At 39.4% G+C, this 27365-nt stretch overlaps 1 protein-coding gene across 14 annotated transcripts in view; it reads left to right on the forward strand.

Moving 5' to 3' along the window:
- PARD3 (par-3 family cell polarity regulator) overlaps positions 1-27365 on the forward strand; it is a 658319-nt gene that overhangs the window by 299636 nt on the left and 331318 nt on the right. For 9 of the 14 annotated variants that reach the window (XM_034760104.1, XM_034760098.1, XM_034760092.1 and 6 more), the window contains exons 4-5: positions 5597-5775; positions 21890-22021. In XM_034760104.1, coding sequence (XP_034615995.1) covers positions 5597-5775; positions 21890-22021 — 311 coding nt within the window. The remainder of the gene's footprint in view (positions 1-5596; positions 5776-21889; positions 22022-27365) is intronic. The other 5 variants (XM_034760102.1, XM_034760103.1, XM_034760100.1 and 2 more) reach the window with 1 other exon arrangement.

Raw genomic sequence — 27365 nt, forward strand, 5'->3', positions numbered from 1 at the left:
GGGGGTTGAAACTGTCTTTACTTGTGGCTCTACCCATTATTATGAATAGCCTTGCTTTTAACTCTTGGTTAGTTTAGATATCTGCTTATGTGCACCCATCAATTATGGTGGCAAAACACAATCCATTTGACTGAGACGTGGTCATACTTAACCAGATATAGTCTCCAATTGTTGATCAAGTTACTGCAATATTTGTCCACGTGGTCATTTACCTATTGTTCAGTAGTTTAATTTGAATCTCATCTGTCATGTGCTAGATACTTGGTTGTGGGTGAAGAGCACAAAGCACAAGTTGGGGTCAGGGAGATGGTGTAAAAGTAGCCTGTTTTCACTCTGAACTACCCTGTCTCAAGCTCACTGTATGCAGGTTCTCATCAGCTGCGAATGACTCTGTAGGGCTGAAACATCGAACTGAAACCGAACAAGACAGAGGTCTCCTAGCTTTTATGCCTTCCCCCACCCGCCAGCTGTCCCATCTACGCTGTCAGCAGGGACGAAGTGTTATGGAACTCTGTTCATCAGCTCTGCACCACCGGAAGATCCTCCTTCTGCACTGACAACATTCTCCCAGGACTAGATACTCTGGGCTCACCGACAAAATCTGCCAGATCCTAAAACACATTAGCACCCCAGCTGCCACAGCTCAGTAACATACTCCTTACAGCTGAGAATCAGGAAAGATGGAAATCCTTTTATAATAATAATGGAATTGCTGGCAGGAAGGAGGGGTTTTGTACTTCTGTCTCCCTAACGTTGAAAGAGTAGAATATACAGGGTTTTTAATAAAATAAAAAAAAAAAAAAAGGAGGGGGGGGCTATAAAAGCGACTTCCAGTCAGCAATAATTCCCAGCCTCTGAATTGAGGCCTTCTCTCCCTCAGGGTTTTTCCAACTCACCAGATAATAGTTTTCTAACTTAACCATAAAGTGATGGCATTGAAAACGTGGTCTAAGTACATAAGCTCCTTAAATGCAACAGAAGCATTGATTCAGTGACACCTCTCAATGTTTTTTTTATATTTGATTTCTCCCCCCAGTTCTTTGACTTGTAAAACTTTCTGTAATTCATTATTAGATTTACCGTTTCTCGTGGTTATTTAAAAGGCACCTTAGCTACAGAAGCAAATCAATATTTACAGTGCATTAGTGCCACAGAGAATTTGAAGCCTTGTGATTAGAGTTCATTGCTGTTTTATCCAATCTTCAAAGAAACCACAGACATCAAACGCTATCAGCTGTCATCCTGGAATCAGTGACATTGCACTGGTCCCATGCGCACTTCATCTGGTGGTTTAATTATTGAAGCTCATTTTCTTTGATTTTTTTTCTTTTAATATTTCAGAGAATATCCATTTGAAATCTATAAAATAGGTAAACCAGAAAATTTTAACCAACAATACTTTAATAGAAAATCCATTCAAAATATTCTTTTTTATGACCATCACAATTGGGTAGGAGGAGTTTTTGAAATAGCAATATCAGAAAAGTGTAGACGGAGATGATACTTATAACTTGCAATAATTATGGGGTGGTGGAGATTAATCTGTTGGAATAGCTGTGGTGAAAAGTTGTGCTTTAGCAAGGGGTGTGTGATAGAGCTACACTGGCTTGCCACCCATGTTCCAATAAGGCAAAAAGGTCATGTTAAACTTACATATGTGTAACCTGGAAATAAATTTAATATGTGCTTAAGCAGTTATGCTTCATAATTCATTTTTGGTAGAGTCTGGATATTAACACCTATCACTTTTATGTTTAAACATGGAATCAATTTGGGAAAGACCCCATGATGGCTATGTACATGTCAGCAGTAGTTAGTTAGCAAGTAATATCTTCTCATTTGCAATGTGTATACAAGACTCTTTCCTCTCTCCTGCCCTTTAGGAAAATGTCTAATAAATGACTGAAAATGCCTCCTTAGGCAAGCTTGTCACTAAGTGTATTATGTGTGTTGTATACTGTCCTCGTTTTATTAGTTTTTTTCTGATGCATATTAATATTTGGGATTCCTTGTTTGTGCAACAGCTGTCTTTTTTTGAAAAGCCACCACTGTTCAGCAAGGTGTAAGTGATTACGTTTTGCTGCAGAAAGATAGGTAATGAAGTGTTAATTGCCATCTCTTTCAGAAAAGTAGTCTGTAGAATTTCATGTTCTTTCCATGATTAAAATTCAGCTTAATCTACTCTGCTTATAACAGTTCATTGAAAAATCATCATATCAAGTAATCGGTAGGGAGAAAATGAAAAGGGAGGGACACCATGCCAGCAAGTATCTATTGGATTTCTAATCTCAAATATTTCTTATAGCAAGTGAACAAAGTGGTTACATGGCTGTAAGTTATCGGTGCATGTAGTAGGGTTAAGTACTGCTGGTTAGCAAACTCGAGAAATATATTCTGGTGACTGCTGTTTGGAACTGAAATATAGATTGGCATTTTTCTTAAGTGGCACAACTCTTACCACAGAACCACTTGCCTGACCAGGCTAATCTAATAAATGAGAAATGATGTTCAGAGCTAAGGCAAGAACTAAGATACCTTTCTTCATGTGGTCACTTCATTAAGCTTTGTGGTGGTGGTGCCTGTGACTACAGCTGTGTCATCTTTGTTATACATATCTCTTGGGATTCCATAGTGTTTCTTTTATTATGCTTACGATCTAGAGGAAATGTGATGCTTTACTTTCAGCTGCTTAGCGATGACTTAAGTTTTCAAAGCAATTGCAACTTGAAAACAAAAACACTGTATTTGAGATGGTGTGCTGTATGAGTATATGCATATTTAATATCCAGAAATTAGCTAAAACAAGTAAGGTAACTTCAGTGTGTATATGCTATTCTGTAGGATTTAATTGATCCTTCTTGAAATATTCCTCTAATTACTTCACTTCTGTTTTGATTTTATTAAATATTGTAATTCATTAGCGGAAAACATTCATATCTGTGCTGAAGTAAAACTATTGTGAAATAAAATGTAAGGTTTTGAAAGAGGAAGCAATCCAATGTAATGGTAGTGAAAAAATATTTATTAATTTTTCTCTCTTGCTATGTTCACCAGTAGTGCTCATTAAAAAATGTGATAATTGCTGTTGGGTACTACTCACATTGAATACTTTTTAAAGACAGGAAATCATGTGGCTAAATAAATATTCATCACACTAATATTCTTGCACTACACATTCTGGAGGGCAGAAACTGTGTCTGTCTGTGTGATATTGTAACACCACCCACAACAGAATCTCAGTGCTGATCAGGGCCTCTGTGTGCTAGCGTATAAATTGACATTGCAGAGCCTGGAAAATCCACTTGTTGAATTCTTGCTATTGAATTTTTTTCTGCTGAATGTGTGTGGGACACATGCTATCAACTGCTGTATAATCTAATCTTTCCTGTCAAAGGAAAAGATGGTTATGGTTCGAGCCCTACAGTTCTGAAGATAACTTTCTGAGTCTGGACCAGATGTAAATCAATGTAGCGCTGTCTTCGGGCTGCTTCACTGATTCTGCTGCTGAGAGCTCAGTGTTCTCATGGATTTTTTACCAGTTATTATTTCTGTTACTCAGAGCCCTGTGAACAGACAAAATCATTAGTGAGACAAGGTGGGTGAGGTATCGCTTCTTGGCTCTCTATGAGCTGAGGGGTGAAAACATTATCTATTATTGGACCAACTTCTGTTGGTGAGAGAGACAAGCTTTTGAGCTACATGGAGCTCTTCCTCAGGTCTGGGAACTCAGAGTGTCACAGCAAAATACAAGGTTGAACAGATAGAATATGTGCTAACTGTTCATGCTAAACTAAGGGACCATTCAAGGAGAAGTGGCCCATTAACACCCCTGTAGTCATAGGACAAAAAGGGGGGTTAGTTGGTTATAGATTGTTAGTTGGGGTTATAGATAAGCCATATCTTTGATTTTTAGTGTCTAACAAAGTTATGAATTTAAGCTCCCAGACTCATCTTATGAAAGTGTTGTGCAGGTTTCCTTTGAGGATGTGGACAGAGAGGTCAGATATAGAGTGATGTTTTGGTGAAAAGTGTGCCACCCACAGGATGTTAAGGGGCCACTGCACCTTGAATGATCCCTTAGACTGTGTGCTAACTACTTACATTAAACTATGCGTTCCACCTTGAATTTAGCTGTGATGCTCTGAGACCATGTGAAAAAAAACACCCCGACCAACATAAGTTTTGCTGGCATAAGCGCTTGTGTGCACAGTGCTATGTTGGTGGGAAACACTGTCCTGCTGACGTAGCTACCGCCGCTCATTGGAGATGGTGTTATAATGTTGATGGAAGAGCTCTCTCCCATCAGTATAACACAGCTACACGAGCGCCCTTACAGAGGCACAGCCGTATCAGTACAGCTGTGCTGCTGTGAGCTTGTAAGTGTAGATGTAGCCTGAGTACCTTTCCCAGACCTGAGGAGCAGCTCTGTGTAGCTCAAAAGCTTGTTTCTTTGAGGGCAGGTACACAACAACACTACAGATGACAAAAATGATCATGTCAGTCTCACTCTGTTGTTGAATGGCACCAGAGGCAGGCAATGAGGGCTGTTTGGGGAGAAGGGAAAAAAGGAGGGTTGGTAGAGAGGGTCACCATAGCATATACTGCAGACTTCTTGTAGTATAATAAATGGAAAGGGAAAAAATGTATCATGTTTCAGGAGGGACCTAGTATGAGAGATCACCAGGGGCCCACGAATGCAAGCTGACTGCCTAGCATGTATAATAAAGATTTCTTTCCTACAGTTCTTCCTACCTTCTGCATTCAATTATTGCTAATGAAATACTTCCCTCATCCCGCCTGCCAACTGCTGCAGCTGGAAGGCTGGGGAGTAGGGTACGGTAATAGACACATCCCTGTTGCAGCAGCCAGGACGTTGGGCGAGGGATAGAGAAACAAAGACACTCAAGCTCAAGAGGCTTTGCAGTGAGAGGAGGGTGTGTGTGTGTGTGTGTGTTTGTGCACACGTGCTCCTTTTCAGTGGAGAGAGAGGGCTGGGGGACTTCAAACGTATTGGGTATTTATTAGCTGGTGACTAATTTGAAAGTACAGTCTGGAGTCAGCACCTTGTAGAAACCCCAGCTCCCACCTCTTTCCTGAGCAGATAAGAAGAGGGGACTGGGGTTCTCAACAGGACATTTCTCTCAGACAAGGCACCCCCTTCCCACATTTTGTAGTGGCTTCTGGCTAACTGGCTTAATCTCCTGGATAGTTGGTTTCTATTACATTTTTTAAATAGCTGCAGGTAATCTGAGGTTGGTCAATTGATTAAAAAAAAACCTTCTAAAGTAACAGGCGCTTAAGATATTGTAATTGTGCTTATAAAACCAAGAAGTAGCTTCAAATAGTTCACTCTTTGGACCCACTCAGTCCTTGTCTTCTCCTCAGAGAAGAGGGAGTAATTGGTGGTGGTTTTTGGTGGTGGTTTTCAAGAAATAGACCCATGTCCACTAGGCAGTTGCCTGAGGTCAGAAGCTAGCCAGTCTGTGCAAACTTCTTTTGGTTACAACCAGTCACCCAAGTTTTAAAATATATTTTTGTGTGTGTGAAAGAATATTCAGTTTTTGTTGTTTATTTACCGTTTATTTTGTTCCTTCAGATATGCCTCTTCATGTACGGCGTAGCAGTGACCCCGCGTTGATTGGCCTCTCGACTTCTGTAAGCGATACTAATTTTTCTTCAGAAGAACCTTCCCGAAAAAACCCCACAAGATGGTCCACAACAGCAGGCTTCCTGAAGCAGAACACCCCTGGGATGCCCAGTAGTCATGACAGAAAGGTACGTTTTTGTGTGTAAGGTTGAGTCTGATATATGAGCAGTATGTCTTCATTCCAGAGCCACAATTTTATTATTTTCCGTTAGTTTCAACCTTTATATCCTCTTCATCCAGTGGACATGAAATGCCACCAGAATGACCCTTTTCATGGCAGGATGTGCGGTGTTCTTAAGGATATTGTCACTTATATTCACTAATGGCTTGATGTTTGCCATAATTTTCTTTGGAGCTTTGAGTACTCAGCACTTCTGTAAAGCAGGCCCTAAATGTTGTCAAACATTTTCCTTGAATCTGAATGGGCCACCTCTACAATGTGCCTGATTTTCACCAGTCTCCTCTTAAATCCTGATGTTGCTCCGGAATCTCTGTATGATAACAAGAGCACTATAAGCATACCAACCAGCTGTCTAGTTTTATCTTTCTATTGTAGCAAATAAACATTTCTAGTGTTCAATTTCAGAACTGCTACTCAAGTAATACAAAGGAAAGAAAAAATTGCAAATGTTCTATTCACAGGATATCTTAATTAAAGCTGAAACAGTCAGGTTCACAGTATTTTTTTCCTCCTTCATACTTTCATTTAGAATTCACTATCTCTGTGTGAGCTATGCTGGTAACTAAAGAAACCACCATGAACCTTGTTTCTGTATGCAAGTTTTTTTTTTTTAAGCAAAAAAGCTATTTTTTGTTTTGTACAGTTGCCTGGTATCTTTTTCTCTCCCCTAACTGTGACAGTGAAGATGTTTCATGTTGTCCAACTTTACATTTCTAATGGAAATTAATTACCCAGATAATAAGTTACATTTTCGGTTACTATTGACTGTACTATACAAATTGAAAAGGGATAGAACATCTGAAATCTGATATTTTAGATATGTTTTTTCTTTCTCAAATAGGTGGTTTGGTTAATATCAGCACCAGATTTCAAATGTTACATTACTAGATTAAATCTTATATAAAATAGCAGAAATGCAGCAGAGTTGGGGCTATGTCCTCTGACAAATACATATGTTTTTTGCAAAAGAACGCTCCTTTCTCTTGTGGTATTCTTCCAGCTATTTAAAAATAAAAATCCTACCTATAAAAAGATCTGCAGTGAAGTATCATGCAGTGAGTATAAATGTCTAGAGCCAATTTTTTAAAGGAGCCTCAGTCTGGTTCTGCAATTGACTATGTGTGCAAATTATAGCATGTAGATGTCTACTTGATCTGCAAGTCAAATCTGATAGTTAAATGTCTAATTTCTGTCACTTGCACCTGTGCTTGATTTTGAACACAACATTAGAAGCCATTTTGAAAAAATTGGCTTTCGATGTTTTAATAAAAAGAACAAAATGAGTTAGAGAATTATCTGTACAAAATGCTAACATCTTCGGTTAATTTATATGAAATGATAATGAGATTATACTTCATTACTCAAGAAACATGGATATTGAAAGGAGGGCCATACATAGCATGAACAGCCTCCTTGAGTGTCTCAAGCTAGCATTTGGAGGGATTAAAGAGCAGCCAAGCTTCCACTCCAGCCTCCGTGCATCATTAGCTGTTCAGCATGTACTTACTCTTGATTTTCATGAAAATATTTGAAGTGCACTGAAGCATGGCATCCCTGGAAATAAACATGGTGACCAAGATGGAAAGGAATTCAATTGATCTAATGTAGTGATGGGAAGCTGGGCACAAGAGAGCATTAAATCAAGAAGCTAGGAGAGAATTAGTGTAGGTTAGTACAGCAGATATTGATAATGAATCTTTTCAAATGCTTTTTCTTTACCATCTGCATTAATCTTTTGAGTGAAGCAGAGCGCTCAGAGTGTTAGTTTCTGGTAGGTAAGATGTTGCAAAGAATTGAAAGTAAACATTACAGTCAACTGCTCATATAAACATTTTGTGCATTTACCTAATTCTGAGTGCAGTTACATTAAAGCTGTTCTGTTCATTCCCTCTGGAGCACCTGGCATTGGCCACTGTCGGAAGACAGGATACTGGGCTTGATGGATCTTTGGTCTGACCCAGTCTGGCCGTTCTTATGTAAATAGATTTATATTTTAGTGTATTCATTGATATCTCTTATTGCCAGTCCAAAAATGTTAGTCCACGTTTTTCAGAGAATCCCAGTTATGGCTCTTAAGAATTTCTGATAAGTATTTTTCTGTATCCCTCTCCATTACCAATTTTATAAAATTGTAGCTATAAACATTTATTTCATTTGTGTCAATATAAAATGTGCAAATGTATCAGTTTTGACGTCCTTGTCATCAGATAGCTCTGGAGGACTGATAGTGAGCTCTTGCAACATGTAAAACTTCTTGCCTAAGAGATTTTCATAGATACTCTCTGGCCAATAGGAACCTACCACTTTTTAATATTAAGGTTTCTTCTTTATCCATTCAGATAATGACTAGAGATAAAACTGCCTTGTTCCAAACTGTTTCATTGCATATGTACGGCAAGTACAATTCAAGAAAAGTAGTCAGAACATTTAGTTTTCTGCTTTGTGTATGGGATTAGATGTAACACCCATCTATCCTGTATGGGCAACTGGCACTGGATAGTGTTTTCACTGCAGTTCCACCTTCTGGCTGTCTTACAGCTACTGTGACATACTTTCTTACTATTCCTGTGCTGCAGCTTGCTGCTCTGCTCCCTACAGTGTCTGTGCTTCCGCTGTAGCGTTGCGAGGAAAGCAAGGAGAAGAGGACAGCTCCCATCCACTGATCCTAAACAGTGGTGTTGGCTGCTTAGGTTATACTCCTAAGTATATGAGTGGGTAAGAGGAGAAATGTCTGATAGGCGGAGACTCCATAGAGTTGGGAGGAAAGACCACTTCCAGGACATCAGGAAACAATATATATCAGGTGGAAAGGTTTATTTCTCATGGGCATAGGGAGGACCCCAGGATAGGATTTGCATCCTCCTGGGTAGGCAGGATTTGGAACACCAAGACAGCAGTAAGGCTCCCAGGGTGAATGGAAGAGAGGAGAAGGCAGTGGGATTGCCACTGTCCCAGCAGGATGTGGGGAGACAGCCCCCGGGCAGTAGGAAGTAAAGGGTGGTGGGTTTCTTGGCAAGAGGGAAAGGGAAAAAGAAGGAGATGTTCCACAAGGACTGTGGGGAAAAGCAGGCTTACTGCTGCTTTTAGCCACCTCCATTGGCCTGGCTTGGAGGTAGCAGGCAGCCAGGCTTTTTCTTGTACCCAGGAAACAATTACAGGCAGTGGGTCCCAGAATCGGCTGTGGAGGGGATCAAAGTTCCCGACAGGAGACCTTTATAAGGTTTGAATGAGCTTTGAACTTTAGGATGCTTTGGAAGCAAACCCAGATTGAACCTTTTGGATTCTCCTCTCTCTGTATTCGGTGTGCTTTAGCAATGTTGCATTGCCATGAAGAAACATCACCACGTATTATTGTGATGTCACAGTACACTGTAATGGGGTGGAAACGGAGGGTTTTGGTGGATTTCTGTTTTTTGTGTTGGCTATCTGGGAAAGCAGCCTGAAATCTGTACTAGTTTTAAAGTGTTCCCAGTTGAGAGGCTCTTTAAATACACTGCTTGGTGAACCCCAGGGCTTCTATTTATTTGAAGATTTATTTCTGGAGAAAGATTATAATGTTGGCAACTCCACTCAGATGAGTAATCCCCACCTATGTGAGTAATCTTATTCAAGTAATTAAAGCGACTCTTCTGAGTAAGTGTTTACAGGATAGGGCCCATATTTGTCAATACCTGTACACACTTTCTCTCCATTCCTTTCACCAACTTATTTTGATTAATTTTGGAATATTTTTTCTTATATGTGGTACATCTACATTCCCAATAATTAAGGGGGCTCAAGTTAATTCTTTAGCTCTTATTCCCTCAAGTTATTAAATTAAAAGAAAGTTGATAACAAAAACACGTCCCAAATTTTCCCATGTCCTTGGTTTGCAAACTGTAATTTTGACTTGTTTCTTTAGTTCTCCTGACAAAAAATAAAATAATAATTTCACATGCATTTTCTGCCACAGTAAAATATCATATGAAAGTTTGATTTGTGAATAATTGCTACACATTGAATCACAAACTTAATAAACCACTATCTGAGCCTCATGGCACAAGCCATGAGTTGTGTAGCTTTAGTAATATGTGAGCTGAGTTCATGCAAAACAATATCAAGTGGGTTCCCCCCCCTCACTCAGATGCCATATCTTGGCTGCCTGTGCCATACACATTACCATACTATATGAACATTGAGTGTAGTATCTTATGTCTAATGCTGATTACAAGTTAATTCAGCCCTTTTCTTCTTAGTGTGCTCAGCAGGTACTTTTTTTCATTTGCGCATCTATGACAGTTAGGAATGGGGTGGCATTACTAAATATCAAACCAGCTTTGATTCTGTGTCACTGAAATACTCAAGGTTTGTCTGGTAACCTCACCTGCTTAATACAAAGGTATGGCATGGACATTTGGTTTCTAAAGACAGTACCCTAATGTGATTTTCTGGAGTTGAATTGTATATTATTGCATTAAGGATCAACACTGCTGCCATAACCCAAAGAAGTGAAAATGTATACTTAGAAGAAAGAGAGATCAAGAGAGGGCAGGGAAAGGGAAAATGCACGTGTACTGACTTGCTTGTTTTTTCTCTTTCTCTCACATTAATCTACTTGAAGCAAAGCAAATGACATGTAGCATGCTCTGCAGGGATGGATCAGTAACAGCAAACACACAGCTGAGTTTACTTGGTGCACAAGTTTTTTTCTCAAAAAGAACAGGAGTACTTGTGGCACCTTAGAGACTAAAAATTTATTTGAGCATAAGCTTTCGTGGGCTACAGCCCACTTCTCCAGATGCATAGAATGGAACATATAGTAAGGAGATATATATACATACAGAACATGAAAAGGTGGAAGTAGCCATATCAATGCTAAGAGGCTAATTAATTAAGATGAGCAATTATCAGCAGGAGAAAAAAAAAACTTTTGTAGTGATAATCAAGATGGCCCATTTCAGACAGTTGACAAGAGGTGTGAGGATACTTAACATGGGGAAATAGATTCAATCTGTGTAATATTTCCCCATGTTAAGTATCCTCACACTCCAGCGCCCCAGGAGTGGCGTGCACATGCCACGGAATATAGGGCACCGCTGGTTCCCCCCACCCACAGTTCCTTCTTGCCGCCAGTGACAGCCTTGGAACTGTTGCTGCTTCAGTTAGTGCTGTAGCTGTTCGTTTGTATGAACGAGTTATCTTCTGTATTATACTGTATATAGTTTTCAATTAGTGTTTATAAATCCCTTAGCTATAGTTAGAGACTCTGTAGGTCCCAAATGGGACTTTGTCTCGGGACGTGGCATGCCCCGATCCCCAGCCCTATGATCGTTGCAAGAGGCCCATGCCAGCAGCTGTCTGCATTGCTTGGGTGAAGGACATATTAGTGAGAAGTGTAAAATTTGCAAGTCCTTCAAGCCAAGAACTAAGAAGGAGCGCAGTATTCATTTAAGAGTGCTCCTTATGGAGTCGGCCCTCACCCCAGCACCGGAGCAGTGCTCCGGCTCGGCGCCAAGTACCGTGACCTCAGTGTGCAATGCCCCCACGGGACCATCCATTAGCCGGCACCGGTTCCCGTCCGTGGCTCTGACCAAGAAGGCGGGACGAGGCCTGTCTCCAACCTCCCACAAGGAAATGGATAAGTCTGGGTGTGAGCAAAGTCCCATGGAAGGAAATTCTTCACCCACGTCAGGATCTCGGGCCCAAGTTCCGGGGCAGTGATGTAGCCCAACTCGCTCCCTGCCGGCTACCCCCGGATAGCGGGAGAGGTCTCCATCAGCTCTGCATGCCATCGACGCTGGAGGCCTTGCAGGCCGATCATGGGGTAAACCTGCATTTGCACCATTCCCCATCATGGGGGACGTCCTACCAGCGCTCACCCTCCCGTAGCTGCCACGCATTTGACCACGATAGGCAGTTGCAACACAGCCCTAATCGGTCCCTGGGCATGGGCAGAGAGGCTCGATGCGCAGCTCACTGGCCACCGGGTGCATACCTTTGGAGGCATGCACCCCCTCGGCAGGAGTACCAGCTCTGGTACCCGGTATCTCTGAGACCGTGATACCGCTCCAGGGACCCAACGAGGGATTGATGGTACCATTTCTCAGACTGTCGCTGATCCCCCTAGAAGGGCATCACCGTGTGCGGGTGCTTCCCGGCACTGGTCCTGCTCATTAATCATGAGATGTAGATTGACGGATCCAAGCCATTGTGGATCTTTGCTTTGTGATGGGCATTTTGCTGTCACCTTGTCAGGAGGTGGTGAAATAGCTTAGATCAAATGTACCCAAACAGAACTTAAAATCATAACATAGAATTGTGTGGTTTTCCTCTCACATACTGTGTAAGATTCATGAGTTTTCTGTCAAAGCTGTTGCTGCTGTTTTAGTGCAATAAAAATTAAAATCCCAATCTCCGTGGGTGACCTCAGCATTCCTACCTTTCAAAACAAAGCTAAATACATATTTCTCATCTGTTCTTTATTTTGTTTTTCCTTCTTGCTGTGGTGAGGGCCTGCAAAACCCTTTATGAAATCACTGCAGCAAGCTGGGAATGAGAGACATGAAATGAAAAATCCCTGCATAGTGCTCAGATTGATAACGGATGGTGCTATACATTTACTCCTCTGCTATTCTGTTTGCTGAGTGCTGTGCACACAGACAGACAATATTCTGCTGAGATGAAGCCAAAAGCCAACCAAGACCAGAAGTGTCAACCTCCCCCCCATCCCCCACCCCTGCTTCAATAAAATGTTGGCTTTTAAGGTTTTTATTATTTTTTCCCCCTTTTCCTCCCCTTTACCTAATCTCCTCCGGGAGGATACCCCTTCATATTTGTTAGAGAATCCTTCCACTCATCCCTCCATCCCCAAGAAGATAGAGGAACATTAATAGTCAGGTGCTGGGGAAAAAGGATGAAGATGATGTGGATAAGGTACTGAACTCATTGTCTGAAATCTGCCTTTAGTTCCCATACTTCCCCTGTGAGGTTGGGCAAGTCATGTAATCCCTCTCTACCTCAGTTCCCAATCAGTAGAATGGGGATAATAATCATGAGCCTATAATGAGTGTATTTTCTAAGAATGTGTTTGTGCCTTCTCCTTCATGGTTTAGGAAAGGCTGATACACAAGGTACACGAAAAATGGTCTTTCTTTTTCCTTACGCATTTGTATATAAGGTAAGACGAATGTTTCTCCTCAAAATTGAGTTTCTCTCTGTTTTGAGGGCCATGCTATAGACCTGTTCCCTTACAAAAATCAGAGTTCTGTTTCGTGTTTTGTAAAGTTTGGCCGAACATCTACCTGAAAGAGCTGTCAGTCAGCTGAGCTGGTGAAATTAATGAGAGGTTTGCTGAGTGCACAAACATTACAGAGACCATGTCTCTTCAGGCTTGGCACACGTTTGACATGTTGGCCTCCCTGCTTCTGTACAAGTCTTTAAACAGCCTCCTTCCAAACCTATCTATTCAGCTAGCAGAGAAAGTATGGAAAGTGTGGCTTGACTGAGGAGACAGAATAATGGTTATCCCTTTCTCTCTCATTGTCCCCTGAACAACTTCTTAATGCCTACCAACTATATTTTTTAAACACCCCCTCTCCCCCGATAGTGTCCCAGTTTTTCCATTTTGAAAATGTGGTCATCCTCAAATGAGATTGTATGCCACCTGCCCTACTCTTCAAACAATAGTACCAATTTTGATGGGTCTGTCCCACAATCTCCAAGTTAGACCTCTACAGCACCATGAATCTTGAATCATGTTGGCACCCATACAGTTCCCTCATGTGATTTCCTATAATTATTTATTTGTTGTTCCCATTCTATTTATTTGTTGTTTCTCTTCCTACCCAAAAAGATGATTCACCAATACACCTAAAAAAATAAATGCCAGCAGCCCAGCACTCATGAGCAACTGTACAAAAAGAAATTAACTTGCAAGAGGGGAAAATGGTAAGGAAATAAACAGTTTTATGCTTGAAAGAAAAGAGGGATTTAAAATAAAAATAAAATGCACTTTGGAATAAATAGTGTGACTTAATACCCACAAACCTCTGGATAAATATGGGTATAAAAACAAATTCCTGGTGAAAATTGCAGAGTTGTGCACAACTATTTTTTCCTTAATCTGTTTGGTGAAAACCTGTGTTTTGTATGCACAGCTAACATACTTTTAGAAACTATTTACAGAGGGCTTGCAGGAAGGATGAAAAATGGCTATCCCTTATAGTGTCAGAGTGAGCCGTGCAATGGGGGAAAGTGTTGAAAATATAAAAGCGTATGATCTGATCCTGCAACTCTGCCATTGAAGTTCTACTGGAACTGTCATGTGAGAGAGGAATGCAGGACTGAACCCCAAAATATCTTAAATTTGCTTATTGATATTATCTTACTAAGTTAGGGGCTTCAGATCATTTCAGAGAAAGGGACGGCATGGATATAGAAAATGAAAACAAACTTTTCAGGAGTTTTTTGGCTAAATGAATACGAAACTGCTTAGTGCTGGAGTACATAGGTACTGCGTTTTAAATGTGTGCATCAGATGCAGATCCATTGTTTATGAAAGGTTTCTTAAATATTTGATTCATCTCTTTGGGAGAGAACAGTTTTATCTTGGTTTCTGATTTATGAAACATAGAGGCAGGAATAAGTCCCAACTTCTGAATTGTAATTGCACTACATCAAACACCATATGCTGTTTTGTTTGTTTTGCACTATCTTTACTGAGATTTTATTGTGAGAATTGGGAAAGAGAATTTCTTCACAGCCCTGAGAGTCTGAGAAATACAATCTGTAGCATGCTTCATAATTTTTGGTTTTGCCTGTGCACATGCAAAGATCATGACATTTTTGGTATTCCTTTGTAAACAAGAGAGATCGGCACAAGTGTGATTGACAGCCTAACAGATTTCAGTTTACTCTGAATTTAATCCATATCCTTCAACACTGAATATCTACAAATAACACCAGCTGCACAGCAAAACCATGCATTCATTGCATCTGTCCTTAATAATCATGGTGTGTGTGTGTGTGTGTGTGTGTGAAAGAGAGAGGCCTTGTTGTCACTCAGAGGTATCGTGGAATATACAAAATTGGAATTGCACAACTTTGGAAATGCATGATCATAAGGCGATTGAAGTTAAATATAGGAATGACTTTTAAATGTGGCTGTCTTCTCATTGCATTAGTATCTAACGATCTATTCTTTATGCATAATAGATTAGTCCCGTTCATGGAAATGTAGAGGCAGTCATTTTCTAAAGACTTCAGTAATCAAAATGATTAGTGAGTGGGTCATCCTTCTTGTCTCTTTCATGGGGAATGCAAAAGACCTGTCCCAAGATAGCCTTTAGCAATAACTGGAAGTTACCCATGTTCTAGGTTAGCAGCTTCACATGCTCTGGGAGAAGACACTAGGCTACAAAAATTCTTTAACACTGTTTCTTTCTAAAATAAAGATCAACAGTGAGTTGATATTGTGTAACTAGAACTGCTGCCTTGCTAAGCACGTCTTATGGCCATCATCTGTCTGGTCTGTTTTACCTTGCAAGGTCATGTTCTAAAATAATCTTAAACTAGACAGACTGTTAAATTGCATCGTACAATAATACAATAAACTGAACTTACCCAGAGGGGAAAGGAGACTGCCAAGCAATGGTGTCCATCTCATTTAATATACACAGATGCTCGTAACAAGTCACTTGCTCACTGATTGGCACAATTAGTTTCCATATTTTCACTGAACTAAAATCTTGAAATTTGGCACACTAGCTCACAGAAAACTGCTGACTAAAGAAATTTGACTTCTCTGTCAGAGATCACCCAAAAGGTCATTCATTGCTTAATGGTCTAACTACACCACTAGTTACCTATCAGGGAGCAGCCATTTATTTAAAAAAAATTTTTTTCTGTAGAGTAGCCTTGTTTTGTACAGTGGCTTTGTTCTGGAGAAGTGAAGGTCATTTGAGATCAACAGTTGTTTTCATACCTGCTTAATGGAAAATGGAATGATGGTGTTGTACCAAATCTCAAACATTGTGAAAACTAGTAAACAGGTTATACTAATATCATAAGAACATGTTACTCCTTGTCCTGGGGAAAGATGCATTCAGTATACAGAAATTTTATTGTTAACACGATTTAGAATCATACAAGACCAAACATGCCTCAGTGCAACACATACTCCTGGGGGAGTTCTGTGCCAAAAAATGAAAAATTTTGCACACAATATTTTAAAATTCTGCATATTTTATTTGTCAAAGTAACACAATATAATCACTCCAGTTTCAATTATTTTGGTAATTAATTTCAAAATACCTGTCACTAGCCCTTCTGAGCCTCAGTCTGTAACACCCGCCCCAAAAGCCCTGTGTGCCCTGCTCTGTTTGTGCCATGCCTCCTCACCTGGCCCCACTGTGAGGAACACAGCCTCTTCTGCCTCACTGGCTGCCAATTTCTTTTGGCACCACAGCAGCTCCTGGTGGGTGAAAGGTGTAACTGCAGCCCCTCTCCAGCAGAATCTATATTCTGTGGAGGAGGAAAAAAATCGGGGAGGGGAGTATTAATTCTGTGCATGTGCAGCATTCCACCAGGAGTAAACATAAAACTGTCCAGGAGCTAGTATGCTCTCTCTCAGATGGCCTAGTGTAATGTGGAATTAATATTTGTATAATCATCTATCCATTAAACATGTTTGTAGAAACCTTTCTGTTTAAAATCCGGTAAGTAAGACTGGTGGCCTCAGATAACCTTCACTTGACCAAATAGGAGGCCTCATGCCCAACATGACCACTTCATAGAATAAATAAATACGTGTTTTTTAAACCATTCTTACCTCTAATGTGCTTTGAGGACACTTGAATTATTCATATCTGAAAATTGATGACTTCTGATGGAAAGATCAAATCTGGGATGTTTTGTATTCCAGTGGTTCATAATGAATGGGTGTAACAAATTACAAGATTCCAGATCAATGGTAAAATGGCATTTGTTAGTGGCCTGTCACAAACATATATCGATTATAGATTAATATTCTATTAACCCATTCATTTTATAGTTATATATCTGTCTCTATATAATTGTTGTTATTTAAGTTATTATATGAGAGTGAATACAATGTTAAGAAATGTTCACATGGGACTAGAAGTTTATACATTTTATGTATATTGTCTGTGGATAAATTCCACAGTATGGGGCTGATTTTGCTGTCTCACTGGTTAACCTGCTGATCCCAGTGGCCCTGCGACGCCCAGCTGGAGCAGCGCCGCTCGGCCGGAGTTAACCGCTTAAATGTTTGAAAAATATTTAGTTAAATGATTAACTTTTTTAATGGTATTTACATCCCTATGTTGAGTAGTGCCATACTCTGCAAGTAATCCCATTGAAATCAGTGAGTCTGTTTGGGAGTTACGTGGTACTCAATGCAAGTGTGGGTGGCAGACTCGATTTTTATATATGATAAAATTAAATATACAGTAGTTAGTATTTTAAAATGCATAATGCTCATGCTCGGGGGAAGATGATATGATTAGAGCAGAAGACTGGGAATCGAGATCTGGGCTCCAGGCTTCAGCTACATTACACTCCATAATCTTGGGCAAATAAATTAATGCCTCTGTGCCTAGCTTTCCCATTGTCACAGGCATTGTGAGGCTTAGTTCTTGAATGTGTATGCTACACTTTAAGATTCACTCATGGGAAAGGGAGTATAAAATTGAAGAACATCATTTTGCAACTAATGTATGTGTGTGGGTTTTCATACATTATGCTCAGATTACACCGTATCATCAGTTGAATGGCATGCCAACTTCCTGTTATCTCATCTTCACCTATGACACAGATCACATTTTGCTGCTGTTTGTTTGGAATTCACATTACGGTGTTTTTTTGCCAGCAATCTAGTTGGCAAAAGTATATATTTTCGTAGTTTGAATTCAGTATTTCCTTTTCTCAACCCGCTCCACCCTTATAGCCCTGATCTAAAATGGCAGATATAATTTTCTTTTTATAAACTGTCAGCTTTACAAATGGATGCCTGTAGTGCTGCAGATGAGCAATATGAAGTACATTTTTCAAAGTTCTGCTTTTAGTATGTGTGTACGCTTTATTGCAGTATTGCTGTGCTCCAAATGAGAAGCATTGCTCTTCTTTAAATTCAAAGCTCCTGCATGTGCAACAAGCCATATGATGTTGCTGTAACTATTTTCTGAGCAGCCAGGGTAGAGAAATAAAAATCACTGTTCCAGAAATGTACAAACAATAAAGTACCAAGAGTGTATAACAGAAGTTTAAGCAAAATAAGTTGTTTCAGTCAATAAAGTCCTTTGGGGGAGGGTCAGTAGATGAGAGTGAATGGCTTGTTGCAGAAATGGTTATAGTGGGAGCATCAGTAAGAGTGTGCAACTTGGGAACAAGGAATCTTTTGACAGAGAATTTCATCTAAGATTATTTTGATCCATTTCATTTTTGTTATATTCCTATCCCACAGAAACAGTAAAAATTGAAAGCATGCTCCTGTCATATCAATTTTACATCAGACATATGGGAAGCAAGAAACACTTGGCAATTCGTATGTTGAGAGTGGCCCAGTAGCAACTGAAGTAACAGGCATGGAAGTTTAATATTGCCGGATTCAGGATATCTGTTGTTGGGATAGGGTGACTTAGTAAGTTTAACAGTGTTACAACTATAGGTTTAAACCACAAGCTGGTTGATGCACTGACTGCTAGTAATTAAAGCATTGCTGTACAGAGGTCACGCTAATGCATCATCTTAGCAACAATTTCTAGAGGGTCTCTCTAGTGACAAGCTCATTGTCAGTTGTAAATCGTCTGAAATTGAAAATACAGCAAAATCACTGTACTATTTTTTTCCAGCTCAGAAAAAATTCAGTGGGGAATCCATAGTAAAGTAAACCCTTAAGTTGCTAGCATATGCATTTTAATTTGAAATGCAGTAAAATATGCTACTGTTAAGTGTTGCTGTAATGTTGTGACCTAACAACTCTAGCGTTATACTGATCAGTTCTCATTACAAATTATTATAGAACCGTACATGTCGGCAGTCCCCTAAAGCTGTTTGGGGAAATTCTTCTTAAAAATTAGAACATTTAATTATAATCGATGATCCATGTCAGTAGTAGTCTCGTGAGGACTCTTAGCTGCAGCTCCAGAAGAAATGAGAATTTTCTGTATGACCCCATGGCTACCTTGTTAAAAACCTTGTTTTTATATGATATTGCAGTTAAAGTGATATGCACCATGTTTGCATGTCCGAGGAAGTTGGCGTGCTAATGCTTTTTTGTTTTGTTTTTAAATGAATGGATGATTATTTTTAAAAAGGTTCCCTGATTGTGTTTGCATATTTTATCTTAGTTTAGAACAGTTATTTTAATTTATTTTTTTTCAGTGGCTCCAAATGTGCAAACTGCATCTATCATAATTCTGCTCCCCTTCCTAAAATTTCCTGCTATTGGTTTAGCTCTGATAGTGGGAGTAGTGGTGGAAATATTGCTGTAGATAGGACTCCAGTTGGCCACGAGCAGCATAAGTACTCATATAACCTTGCTCAGAGCAGGACTACATGAGACTTTGGTTAAAATGCCAATGGCTAGCCTTGTCTAGTTCTCACTGTTGCTATGGCCAATGAAGAACAACCAGTGGTAGCAATGGATGGTGGGAAATTTTAGAAAAAATGTCTATGGTTTGTCTATGCTAGGTTGTTTTCCTAAAATGTCCCATTGTTGGTATCACGTGCTCAGCTCTATTGGTGATCGCAGACATGTGGACAAGGTACACTACTGTGCCATTTTTTACTTGCTCTAAGTAGGTTAACAACATTGTAAAAGTACCAGCAGCTACAGGAACCTGGTGGTCTTTAGCATTCCTATTTTTGCTTCCACCAGTGCAGCTAAATGCTTGTATTAACTGTGGAACTGTGTTGGGAAATATAGCCTTGTATAGAGGAACTTAGCTTCTTGTGGGAGAAGCAGCTTACTTTGAAATGGTCCAGAGTATTAGTGTTTGATGATTACTTTTAGCAGAAAAGAATGAACACACACACACACACACACACACACACACACACACACACACACACACACACACACACCCTATGCATACATATGTACATACATCTGTGTCTCTCATGTCTTGGCGCATACTCCCTGCAAATCCACTGATGTTAGTTTACATCTGGTGCTGTCACCTAACATTCCTGACGTAATGGATTGAGACATTACTATGAAAATTTAATTATAAGCAAAAGCGATTGTCTTGAATAACATCTAGTTAAATTCAGAGTCTAGGCTTTGGTGCTCAGCTGAAGTTGGAATACAGGCCTTGATAGTGTTTTTTATTTCTTTTGCTCTCACAAAGAGCTTTTACTTTTTGTACATGATTGATGGGGAAGGAGTTTTGTGTAGAATGGATAAAACTCTTGTTTAAAAGGCTGTGTTGAAAACAGTGTAAATATAGATCAATAATAATAGAATTATATATGAAGAATAAAAATACAAAAAGCATCTCGTACATAAGAGGCAGGGATGTCTGTTCACTCAGACTAGCTGAAGGTCTGTTATATGACAAGGACTGATCAATGACTCATGGACCAATTATGGTTTTTCTTCATGTCAAATCATATTTATTTTATTTCCTCATCCAGATTGTGATTTTGTTGTACTTTTCTACCACCTAAAATGATTAAAATTGGTTTTCTTGACTCTCAGTAATTGCACTGACCATTTCACTGAAAGAAGGAAATAAAACGAGAAAATCCACAGAGAGAATTCCATTCATTAAACACTGCTTGCTGCCTTCTATAGTGCTGCTAAAGAAACTTGTCTTCAGCAGAGTTTTACAAGTAAACTAAGGGTACATCTACACTACAGCGGGGAGTCGATTTAAGATACGCAAATTCAGCTACGTGAATAGCGTAGCTGAATTCGACGTATTACAGCCGACTTACCCCGTTGTGAGGACGGCGGCAAAATCGACTTCTGCCGCTTTTTGTCGGCGGCGCTTACTACCACCTCCGCTGGTGGAGTTAGAGCGCCGATTCGGGGATCGATTGTCGCGTCCCGACGGGACGTGATAAATCGATCCCCGAGAGGTCGATTTCTACCCGCCGATTCAGGCGGGTAGTATAGACCAGGCCTAACAGACTTTCTGTTTAAAAAAGAGAGAGGGAGAATCTTTACCATCTGTTTTTGCCAGCATAGTCCTCAGTATGCCACTTTGAAAAACCTGAGTCATTTTTGGCCACTTATGACTGATCTATGCCTGGGCAAATCAATGTAGTAGAAAAATTTATTTGAATGGTCATTCAGACAGGAATTTTGTTACAAGGATATTTGGGTCTGGTTCAATTCATGCTTTAATTTCTTGATGCTGAAGTTAATTTTCTGTTTGAGTCCATTTTTAGTAAACAACTTGTCAGTCATGAGGCATTAACACTGCAATGCAATATATTTAAGAAAAAAGTTGTTTTATACCAGAAAACTTGCCTGGAAAACGTCATTATATATCCCATTTATGTATTGAAGGTTTCATTTTGTAGCATTTCATATTATGCCCTACAATATGTCCTTTTCAATTTTCTTTCCCTGTAAGTGCGTGTGTTGCCATGGGAGGTACGTTGGTATGCTTAGCTTGCCTAGAGTAGCACCCTATTGCTTGTGCTTGTGCTTGGCCCAGATAGTAATGGGCTGTCTCCTCTTGTAGTTTATTTGCTTTGGGAGGGAAAAGTTGGTCCGAGACCCTGAAAACGTTGCTGAAATATGTACCCATCCAGTAGAAGCTTAAGTTGGAAGAGATTGTGAAAGCACAAGCTGGTGAAGGAGATGGAGAATCTCATAAAGCTTAGTTTGGAATTTACTGGCTTAAATAAGAAGGGAGTCTTTGCAATTAAATGGTTGTGTACAGACTCAAGGCAATAGAATTGTATATGCATCTTTCCAGTGTAATTGTCCAATTCACTTTATCCTTTTTCAGTGTTTCTTTGATATTATCTTAAAAACCAGCTGCATTGTCAATGTGCAAGGACTGGTTGTGTTTTTTTATAAGACACTTTCTTTGTTTCTTTTGAAATAGAAAGATGAAAACTACAGAAGCCTACCACGGGATACTAGTAACTGGTCTAACCAGTTTCAGAGAGACAATGCTCGCTCATCGTTAAGTGCCAGTCATCCCATGGTGGACAAGTGGCTGGAGAGGCAAGAACAGGTAATATATATTAATATATATATATTACTTTAACAATTTAACCTTTATGCTAGTCCACAAATATTACAAAGAAATAAATTCCTAGATGATAATGGTTCTGGAAGCATGGGTATTAGCATTAGATGTGTAGAGAGTAAATATGTATTGGGATTCCTTTGCTTCCAAAAACTTCATTAGGAATGAAAATAGCAAGCAGGAAATATCACCCATTTTTGAGCCATACACCCATTTATACAGTACGTGGCGAGTGTTCTGAGGAGCACAGCTATTCTTAGCTACTCTTCTTCACAGCTGGTATCAGCAGGCTTGTTTTATTTAAAGATTGTTATTTTGGAGTAAATTTTATTGATGAAAAGCCAATAATGTTACCCACAAAGTTATGTAACTAAATAAGGATCTATTTTTGCATATAATTTTTGAAATGCTCTTTATTCTTCTGAACCAGTGACACGTCATTCGATTCTAGCTTTAAAGTCATAACTGTTATTTGCCTTTACTGACTATATTGAAATTACCAGTTTTAAATTTTTGTTTTCACACAATAAAAATTATGCCTAATGTTTTTCCTCCTTTATTAAGAATCTCATGGTTATGAATATTGAAAGACTTAAAATGAAGATCAAGATTGCTAAATATCACCATTGCTTGATCAGTTTTATGTTCAGTAAATATCCATATTGCAAACTTGTTGTTTGGAACCATTTGCTGATTGAATTATGTGTTGTAGATTGTAAAATTGGTGCCGTAGATTGTAAGCAATCTCCTGTTGCAGAGTTGTTTGTGTTTGATTTTTGAGGTACGCCTCCCTGAGTCATTAGAATCTCATTGAAGTACTTAAATAAGCTGTTGTCTCAGCAAAAGGAGTTGGATTAGAAATCTTAAAAGCAACCTTCCGAGAAAATGTCAGTGACTTGCATATTTAAATATTTAAACATCTATTTTCCAATAAATGTTGTATTTTGTGAAGTTTTGCTCACAGTCCAGTAACTAGACCCACTTTACCCAACTTCATGGTAAATAAATAATACTATGAAAGCTTGTTTAAACAACCACAGTCAACTGATTTAATTTCTGTACCTGAAAAAAAACTGTTAAATGAGAGAGATGATCCATTCATTAAATTTTGGATGTTAATAAGTCGCAGGCATCTGGAAGAGCGGGATCCTTTGGTGATTTCATATCAGCAGGATAAGTAATTAGACTGAAAACTGTTTAACAGGGCATGAACAGCGGAAGGAAACCCATAATGAGAATGGAATGAAGCACAGCATTGGGGAAGGAGGGGAAGAGCCTTACACATGAAAGAGTGGATGCAGGTGGAAATCCTGTTTACTTCTTTTCTCAAACTTCACATCCTTTTGAATGTCCCTCTGAGCCCTTTATGTTTCATTGGATAAGCTTAATGCTTTTACATTTAATAAATTAAATTTGGAATGCTTGGTAATAAGCAAACTGGAACTTACTGAATATAAGCTCCTGTTGCACAGTGAATAATAACTAAGCAACAAGTCCCCTCTGTTTGTGAAGTAGTGTTCAAGAAATTTCAAGTAGATAATGAGGTTGGCCAAGGGACTCTTCTGTCCTGTCCCGCTCTGTGTGGCTTTAAACATAGTATGGAATTATAGAAGAGCCTTTTTGGATTTAAAAATGCTCGGAATTCTTTAGTTCAGAACATCAGGTGTCTGCACTTAGAGTAAATAGTTTCCCACGGCAGACTCAATTGGCTCTTCCTTGCTGGGCCTCTGCTTTTCACTTACCTTTCTTTTGGGAGGCACTCAAGGCAGTAGAAGCTCTGAAAATGGACATAAGCAACAAGGAAAAACAGGCAAACAGGAAGAATGTAAGTGTCTAGCCTATGGTGTGGCCTACCAACCTGCACAGCCAAGTCATTTGGTGTCTTGAATCCCTATACTCCACAGAGGCGTTGCCATGGAGCTGGAATCCTCTCTTACCAGAAATGGCCATGGCCATGCAAAGTAGCATACTGTGGCTCTGGTGACAAACCAAGTGCAATGGCAATGCTAGGAAGCCGACATTAGAGCACAGCTATATTCTATAGGTATTTGGCTTCGTAGAACTGAAGGGATTACCAGGTTCGCCCTTGGGCTGGTCCCAGAGATGTTGCTCATTGGAATAATTTCCTTTGGAACAGTGTTACTTCAAGCAAGGCTTATTTTGTATACTTGTGAATCCTGTGCCTCACCTTCTCCTCTCAAGCATATGGAAGAAAAGAAATTTCCCAGAGGGTCCTGGTAACCTTCAGAGATAGGCAAAGGTTGTGAGATTCTGCTTTGAGGAGCACAATTAATTCATTAAGCAACTCACTAGGATTACTAATGTTAAAGACACCCTATCAAGGCTGATTCCTCACTCTGGCACTTCAAGTGCAGAAGGTGGGGACCTGCAATGATTTTAAAAATTAATACTGGCCACTCCAGGCTTGTGTTAAACTCCCAAGGTTACAGTTTTTCTCTAACTTTGGCTTGGTAAATGCTGCCACCGCCCAAATGCAAACCCCTTTTCAGATCCCAGGAAGGTGCTCTTGGGAATTCCTTTCTGTGGGGTACCCTCAAGCCCTTTCATCCCCTTTCCCCCTCCGGGGAAGAGCTAAGAAAGAAAACAAAGGCAATTAGCTGTTGCCACCAGCTAATTTAACAACATCTGCACAAACCTTTTAAGACACCAAAAATCCAATCCTGATCTTAAAAATAGTAAATTTTATTAAAAGCAAAAAGAAATAAAATACATCTGGAATTTAGGCTTTTGCTGGATTTTAAAAGAGCAATTCCAAAAATCAAGCCCACCAAAATAGCTTTCTTGGGGTTTCAGCTCAAAAATTACAAGCACACAAAAACATCTGGGGTTCGCACAGAGGAATCCACAAGCCTTACATAAAATAAAAGAAATAAATCTTATCGCATCTGTTTAAACATTCTCTGTCGCAATGAATCCTTCTAGGTATGGACGATGAATTTTCATACCTGGTCCAAACTTTGCACAGTATTCCAGCTGTCCCCCTTCTCTTCAGCCCAGAGAGAAGAAGGGAGAGACAAAGGGAAAGCTTTTTTCCACCTTTTAAGAAGTTCTAGTCTTCCCATTGGCTCTTTTGGTCAGGTGCCCACTTCCTTTTCTTTACCTGGGGGACTTTTTAACCTTTAAAGGTAAAGCAAGCAGCCACCAAGAGGGACTTTATAGCTAACTGTCTGGCTGGGTGTCCATAAAAGGGAACTATCCCTCCCCTTCATTTATCACCCCCCACTTCACAGAGCCACTAGGTGCCAGACAGAGAACGTTATTTTGACAGGAGAGAAAACGTATCATTTCCCATACAGCCCCCTATAGAGCAGACTGTGATCTTGCAGTGAGATTGTTATAGGATAAGGAATAATGTACCAGTTTTCTGTATTGGCACTTGTTAAAGAAATAGCTTTCCTTCTGTAGACTACTGTGGATTTTAGGGCCTCAAAACGGAGGGTCACTTGAAAATATATAGTACAAATAGCAATTAGCTGCATCAGTGGTACATTACCAGGCCTCTACTAAATTTTGAAGTGGGACAGAAGATAAAATATTTGTGTCTGCTTTCTGAATTGTCTTAGGGAATCATGGCTCTGTGTGATGCAGGACCAGCTCTAGGCGCCAGCAAACCAATTGTGCTTGGGGGGCAGCACAATTCCAGGGGCAGCATTCTAGGAGGGTGTTTTTTTGTTTTGTTTTGTTTTGTTTTGTTTTGTTTTTTTTTTTTGCTTGGTGCGGCAAAAAATCTAGAGCCGCCCCTGGTGTAATAGGTAGGAATCTGTACTTCAATTTATGGATCATTCCCAATTCATTTACAAAAGATTCAAACTATTTGCTGAAAGAATCGATCAATGTAATTTAGAGGAAAGTTTGTTATTCCAATCCATAAAATAAGACATGCCAGAACTACTTGCATCTTGAAGAATTCCTTTGCCAGCAGAAATTTGAAGGTTTAAATTCAGATAGTTTCAGCTTTCAAATTTTTCATGCTGTAAACTAACAAACCATTCTAGAAGATATGGCCTTCTGTTGTTTCACTGGACAGACAAGTTCACTCTGATAGATTTCAAAGTAGTGTTAACATAAATTGTTTGTTACTCTCTACTATTTATCCCTTTAAATAATACTTAGAAATTTATACTTTTCTTATGGAATAAAATTAAATGAAAGTAGTGCTTCTAAACTTTTCTTCATAAGAATTCCCACTAGCAGACCTGTTCCAAAGAATCAGTTGAAGATAGTTGGCAATTTTCCCAAAATTTGTTCACATGCATAATATTACTACTCTTCAATTGAGAAATCATAAGATAACTAATTAAAAAGCTCAGCCCACCTGAAGCGGTTTGAAGGATTGGAGTCAAAGACTGGGGAATGCCATCTAACTGCAGAAGTCATCACAGTCGGGAGGTTGGGGTGGAGAAGGCGAAAGTCAAAGTTAACATTTGGTGGAAAGTTTAAATATGTATACAGATTCTATAGGGTGGTCATTTCAGTTTCTATAAGCAAATATTGAAATTGGCAAAGATCAAGTTTACATAAGAAATATCACACTAAAATAGTATATTCTTTACTGGAGAGGCCCTGCATTTTAAAAGGATTAAAAATCCCGTGCTGTTCTGTGATGGTGGAGCAGAAGAAGGGGAGGGAAGAGGAGTTATATTTTTGATTGTTTAATTTCTAAGGCAGCTGATCAGAAAAGCCATTTGCAAATTTAAAGGACTGCATTCAATTAAATTAAAACTGCATAGGAATTATATAAACTGATTTGTGTTCATTAATGAATAAAAGCAAGATACTTTATTGAGCACTGTTCAAAATACACAGCTCAACATAAATTCAGGTTTCCACATCCAACAAGATTTAAAAAAAAAAAAATTAAAATTAAGAACGCACCAAATTTAGAAGATGAAATGCACATTCATGATCATCACTGAGCAGTTCTGAATAGCAGAATTCCTGAAGCTCTTTGGTATTCTTTAAATACAGAAAATGCAAATGGATTTTTCTCTATTCGGGGATGGGGAAGAAGAAGTTAGGTAATTACTTCTGCTCTCCTCCTATGGTGGAAACTTACAGTATAGTAGATCAAGCTGGGCAGAGCTCTTTTCATTTTAAACATAACGCTACCTGCCTCCTTCCTCTTACAGTTAGCTTCTTGCTTGTGATTCCTGTCAGCGGTGAAATACAATGTAATCTCTGTAGTCTTTCTGATTCTCGTGCTAGCAATGATATCTGACATGCAAATAGTGTTAGTGCTTGATCTCCAAGCACAGAGTACCTGCCTTCAGCTTTGTTTTGAGCAACTGAATGCTTGTTTTTAATATGA

Source organism: Trachemys scripta, chromosome 2 (genome assembly GCF_013100865.1).
Source record: "Trachemys scripta elegans isolate TJP31775 chromosome 2, CAS_Tse_1.0, whole genome shotgun sequence".
Lineage (NCBI taxonomy): Eukaryota > Metazoa > Chordata > Testudines > Emydidae > Trachemys > Trachemys scripta.